The sequence below is a fragment of the Lynx rufus genome, unplaced genomic scaffold, assembly GCF_022079265.1.
Source record: "Lynx rufus isolate CCGP_SWC_20201006 ecotype Redwood Valley unplaced genomic scaffold, mLynRuf1.p SCAF_9, whole genome shotgun sequence".
NCBI lineage: Eukaryota > Metazoa > Chordata > Mammalia > Carnivora > Felidae > Lynx > Lynx rufus.
Genome location: NW_025814897.1, coordinates 47156064 through 47162063, shown reverse-complemented (window position 1 = coordinate 47162063; position 6000 = coordinate 47156064). Strand labels below are relative to the sequence as shown.

General features: G+C 41.5%; 1 protein-coding gene across 2 annotated transcripts in view; it reads right to left on the bottom strand.

Annotated features, from left to right (window-relative positions):
* Positions 1 to 3286: 3286 nt before the first annotated feature.
* Positions 3287 to 6000, bottom strand: part of SYTL2 (synaptotagmin like 2) — a 65144-nt gene continuing 62430 nt past the window's right edge. For both annotated transcript variants that reach the window (XM_047071302.1, XM_047071303.1), the window contains 2 exons: positions 5208 to 5413; positions 3287 to 4409 (listed from right to left, as the gene is read on the bottom strand). In XM_047071302.1, the coding sequence (XP_046927258.1) occupies positions 4264 to 4409; positions 5208 to 5413 (352 nt within the window). In that variant the 3' untranslated portion in view covers positions 3287 to 4263. The remainder of the gene's footprint in view (positions 4410 to 5207; positions 5414 to 6000) is intronic.

Sequence of the window (6000 nt, the reverse complement as noted above, 5' to 3'; positions counted from 1 at the left end):
GGGGGACGGGCAGAGAGAGAGAGGGAGACACAGAATCGGAAACAGGCTCCAGGCTCTGAGCCATCAGCCCAGAGCCTGACGCGGGGCTCGAACTCCCGGACCGCGAGATCGTGACCTGGCTGAAGTCGGACGCTTAACCGACTGCGCCACCCAGGCGCCCTGACTGTTCACAATTCTAATGGAAACTGTGAAAGCCTTATTGCACTCATGGCTCACCTGCCTGTCTCCCCCTATTAAGCCTGAGATCATTAAGGGCAGGGGCTGTGACTGTTCCATCATTGATACTTGACAAGTGCCTGGCACCTTGGGGAGGCTTAGATAAATGTGTGGTGAATAGATGTTGAAGGCAAATTTCAAAAACCAGGAAAAGTATCCACCATAAAGATGACAGATGATAAATTTATATTTTTATAGAGCCTGAACAAATAAATAAAGCATTAACATCTAAAAAGAGAAACAAATTCACAGATGAAGGGGGGAAAATGGGCAAGGATTGAACCCCCTCAGTGATCCAATAAGTTAAAGTTAGATACCATTTCATCCATCAATTTAGTCACAATTTTCCCCCTATTTTAAGACTACCCAGGACTGGTGACGGTATAGTGAAATATGTACTCCCACACTATTGGTGAAAATCAGTTGACGGCACATATTGAGGACTAAAAACATTTTTATGCTTTTTAAACTAATGCTTGCCCTTTTGGGGGAGCGTTTTGCTTAGGAAATAATCCAAAAGATAAAGTTTTTCACTGCAGTGTGGTTTATAACAACTAAAAGTTGGAAACCTCAATGTCCAAAAAAGAGAAAATGTTAAGAAATTATATTTTCTTAGGATATTATGCAGCTATTAAACATTATCATGCTTGTAAGTAATTTAATGGCATGGAAAATTTTATGCTAGAAATATAAGTGAAAAAAGAAAGATAAAAATCTTAAAATTCAGAATGATCCTAGTGACTATTGCTATGACCACTGTTTCTGGTGTTCGGACTTCATCTCTCAAGTCATGATGATCAGGAAAAAGCCTGAGTGTCATTGTAGATGTTGGATGGATTTTCAAATGCTTCAGATTTCACCAGAAGGAAAACAGATGAGAAATAATCTGATCTTTGGTCTCAGAGATCAGGGTCTCATGTCTGTAAAGGGAAAGCAATGTTGGAAGACTAGGAAATTTCCTGAACTGAAATTTTAATAACTACTTAAATTGTAGGATATTGAGGTTTTATGAAAGTGGATTCCAAAGACCTCACAAATATGAATTAGGGGCTCCTGGGTGACTTAGTCAGTTGAGTGTCTGACTTCGGCTCAGCTCATGATCTCATGGCTCATGAGTTTGAGCCCCACATCAGGCTCACTGCTCTAAGTGCGGAGCCTGCTTCAGATCTTCTGTCCCTCTCTCTGGGCCCCTCCCACACTTGGTGCTCACATGTGCTCTGTCTCTCTCAAAAATAAATATTAAAAAAAGTGAACTAAACTTATTTGTATTTCCCCCTAATTTCTCTTCTTTTCCTTAAATTTCAAGCTCATACACTGAAATGGAACTTACAAAGTTGAGACAAGTGACTAGAAAATTAGAACAGTCGTCTTCATATAAAAAAAAGGGTCACAGATATATTGAATGTATTTGCTGATTACCACATATGGTTGTCTGATGTAGTAAAGTGAATTCACAGAATATATTTCCTAAGAAAAGAAAACACGACAGAAAAATACTCAGTGTTAATAGCAGTTGTTTCTTGAGGGATAAGCTTATGGATGCTTCCCCTACCCCTCTCCACCTTTCTATGCCCCTTGCACATGGTGAATGCTTGGTGACATTTGTTGATTAAGTAGATTTTCCACATTAAAAATTGGTTACATTTCTATGTTAAAATTATTTTAAAAAACTAAGTCCATAGATAACTTGTCAAGTCTGAGAATCTCACAAGACCCTAATCAATATTCATTTACCTATTTACTCAACAAACAGCTACTAGGTATAGTGTGGTGCTAGAGGCTAAGTATACATTAATAAATTAGATACCATCTCTTTTCTGAGAGAACTTCCATTTAGTAATAATGACTCTGGGCTCCTCTCTGCCATGGTTGTTTTCCTTGCTCTACCATTTTTTCCCCCACCTACCTTTGATCCTGAAATTATCCAATATATTTCCTCCCCAGAAGTTCAAAGCCTAAAACTGGGCTGATGCTCTCCCTAGTGGTGACCAATGAGTCCCCTCCACTTGCCTGTAAGTCTTTTAATGTCTCTTTTTTTGAATCTACTATCTCCAGAGTTCTTCTATATAACCTGCACAGTACTAGGCACTTGTACATCTTCTCCCATTTAATTCTAACAATATTCTTGAAAGGTAGGCATTAGTATATACATTTTATAGTTTGCAGGGAACAAAGAAACGAAGGCACAGAGAGGTTGAACAAGTTACCCCATGTCACCCCGAGTGGTAGAGCCAGAATTCAAACCCAGATCATTTGGATACCAAAGGTGCTTCTACTGACCACTCTGGTGTTTTGCAGGTCAGGGATCTGAGAATAGGAGGAGGCAGACAGTCCCAGTCCTAGATAGGGAGACACTAGAACCAATCACAGTGTTTCAGAGCTGGCTGGCTGCTGGGAGGTGGCTGAGCAGGCAACTGAAAGAAGGGCTGAGAACGAGCTGGCCCCGTGAAGCGGCAGGAGCTGGAACAGGATCTGTACTTTTGACCTGGGAGCTGTGCCTCCACTCAGCTCGTGCCTCTCCTTGTGGTCAGAGCAGGATCAGGAAATAGAGCTAGACTACACATCTTCCTAAAAGACCTTGAGAGACCACGGGAAGGGGGTTCTAAGTTAGCCGCTCTTACTGGGTAGAAGTTTCTCACGTGTTTCAAGTGGATAGAGGTTCTAACATCTGTTCAGAGGAGACAAGCACACTAGTCATTTTCAGTGATGTTTCCTAGACACCTGTCGTAAGGTTTCACACTCCTGACCATCCAGACCCCGCCTAACCTACAGTGCTTGTTTTGAGAAAGGCAAGCAAGTTGGGTCCTAAGGAGGAGTCATGCTTTACATCCTAAAATGACCCAAAAAATGTCTCTGTGGAAAACTTTTCAAAAATAAATATTAACATATCTTCAATGCTTTTCAACTACTTCTTTAAAAGAAAAACTTCCACTTTCAACAACGTGGTCAAAGCATCTCACTCGGAGGAAATGATGTCCAGAGTTACAGTAAAGACTCGAGAAATATTAGCTTACCAATTCTTTAGCCTTGCTGGGAATTTAAGATTTTAGGACTTCTAACATGAAGTATCTCATTTAAAATAAGAAGTCTATTTAACTTGACAACACAATTGAATCATATCATAATTTCTTCTAAGGGTTTTTACAAAATACTGTATGAAAATTATACATAGGAAGCAAAGTTTAACAATTTACATTCTAATTAAAACTCTGTTGCAAAACATGCCTGTGACCACTCTCATGCTAATTTCATATAGTAGAGTTACAGGAAAACCAGAATTTTATATATGCAAGGTTTTTGGTTTTTTCACATAGTCTATGACAAAATACAGGGTTGAGAGCTTGGGAGAAAATTAAGCCAAAAACTGAATTCCAACTATGAGCCAGGAGGTGGCACCAAAGCACATCTGAGACTTTGACATTGGGGGCCGGGTGGAAAGCAGTTTCAAAGGCAGAAAGAAATACATGCAATAAATTCAGTCTCAAGTCCCTAACACGGAATTCCATATCATAATAGAGATTATAGAGTATATCGTTTTCTTATGGTCAAATTCTTTATCATCACTGATATTTCCCCCCCTCCCTACTTCTTATAGGAGTGTTTTTCTGTCCCTCTTTTACAAAAACTATACATTTTCAGTTCCTGCAAGGGTTTTCAACCACCGAGAAGCAGGCCCTCTGAACTGTTGCACAAAATTGTGGTGTGAAACACAACAGTAAACTAGAAAATGTTGCTCGTTAACATCACCCCATATTTAATATTTTTTGAAAGCGTTTTCCCTGAAGCCTCAGTACCATTTGATTTTGCTATCTTTCTCAAATATCTTCTTTAATGTTGAGGGCACAAATAAGTTAGACTGTTTATTATTATTTAAATCTCTTGGGCCTTGTAACCAAAGAAGCACATGCAGGTTGACTTGAACATGCTGTGTGGCATCCGTTAGTGGAAATAGGTAGCAGGTGAGAACTCTGTCCACACAGTCAGATTTTCAAGATCAGATTCCACCTGTTTAGTGGTTTTTAGTGGAGGAGCCAGTCGATGTTGCGTTCATTTTGAAATCTTGGCAATTAATAGCATTCTGAGAGGCAGGGTTGCTTCAATCCAAGTGTTGGGGGAATTCACCATCTTTTCCCAGAGAGCAACTTCCTCTGAAGTAGAGTCCATCCAATCCACTTCAGTGCCATAGCTTTTACCTGGTGGGGGGGGAGGGGGGTGGGCAGAGAAAGGAAGCTTTGCATTTAGAAAGGAATTGTTCATTGGAGGCGGCGAGGAAGGTCATTCCCTCATTATAATCACGAGTGGAAGACAGCTAGGAAGCGTTTTAATATCACCAGGAGGGCAAATCTGGGGCTCAATCGAAGAAAGAGCTGTTTAGTCACCTGAGCCAGCTGACAATCTGTCAGGGACATAGTGGGGTAGTAGGGAAGAGGCCTGGCACAGGGATGGAGGTGACACTAGATAATCTCTAAGGAAGTGTGGTTTGGGGTTTTGTGTCTAAGAGACTCGACTTTGAATCTTGGCTCTGATGCTTATTAGCTGTTACTTCATTTCTTAGAACATCAGTTCCTCTGGAGATAACATAGTAACGACTCATAGAATTTCTGTGAGGATTAAATGAAATAATATAATCAAAGCACTCAGTACAGTGACTACTGCTCCACAAATGTTAATTGCTATCATTATTTAAAGCATCCTTTTAGTCATAAAAGGATATAAATGTTTTTCAGGGAAGAGTAGTGATGAAGGATTTTCTGTATCCCCCCACATACTCTAACTTAAGCTCTGTGTGGACAGACACTACAGCCTGTTAATCTTCATATCTAGAGCCCTTGGCATACAGCCTGACATTCCTTCATTCATTCATTTCATTACACTTAACAGAAATAGAATATCTGTTTTCATAAGGAAGAAGCAAAGCAACAAGCAGACAAACCTCTACTGTCTCCAGAAGCACTTGGCTCATAGAGAATTAAAAACGTAACAGACATTACCTGTTCCAAAGCCAATCCGAAGACCTCCCAAAAACTGGTTGGTTAATTTGTAATGGTCCCAGACAGTAAGCTCTACACAGGCTTCTGTCAGATCTTCAGGCCTGAAACCATCATACACCATGGTGTGGTTGAAGACAGGGTTGGTGGTTTTCCCTACAGCTCTTGTCTTTTGGCGACTTTTCCTACTTGTATCTGGAAGGATGATACTACAAAAGAAATCATTGTGAAAGCATTTTACTAAGATGGTGAACATTTACACCTTAAGTGTACTTCAACACAGCTAGTGAAGACTGGCAGAAGGATATAGAAGAAAAAAAGAGTGTAGAGAGGCAGTGGTGGTGGCGATGGTGATGGTGGTGGTGGGGATGATGGTGGTGGTCATGGTGGTGGTGGTGATGGTAGTGGTGGTGGTGGTGGCAATGGTGATGGTGGTAAGGATGGGGATGGTGGTGGTGGTCATGGTGGTGATGGTGATGATGATGGGGGTGGTGATGGTGATGATGATGGGGATGGTGATGGTGGTTGTGGTGGTCATGGTGGGGGTGGTCATGGTGGTGATGGTAGTTGTGGTGGTGTTGGAGAATATTATGGGGATGGTGGTAGTGGTCATGGTAGTGGTGGGGATGGTGGTGGTTGTCATGGTGGTGGTAGTGGTGGTGGTGGTCGTGGTAGTGACGGCAATGATGATGGGGGTGGTGATGGTGGCAATGGTGATGGTGGTGATGGTGATGATGATGGGGATGGTGATGGTGGTTGTGGTGGTCATGGTGGGGGTGGTCATGGTGGTGGTGGC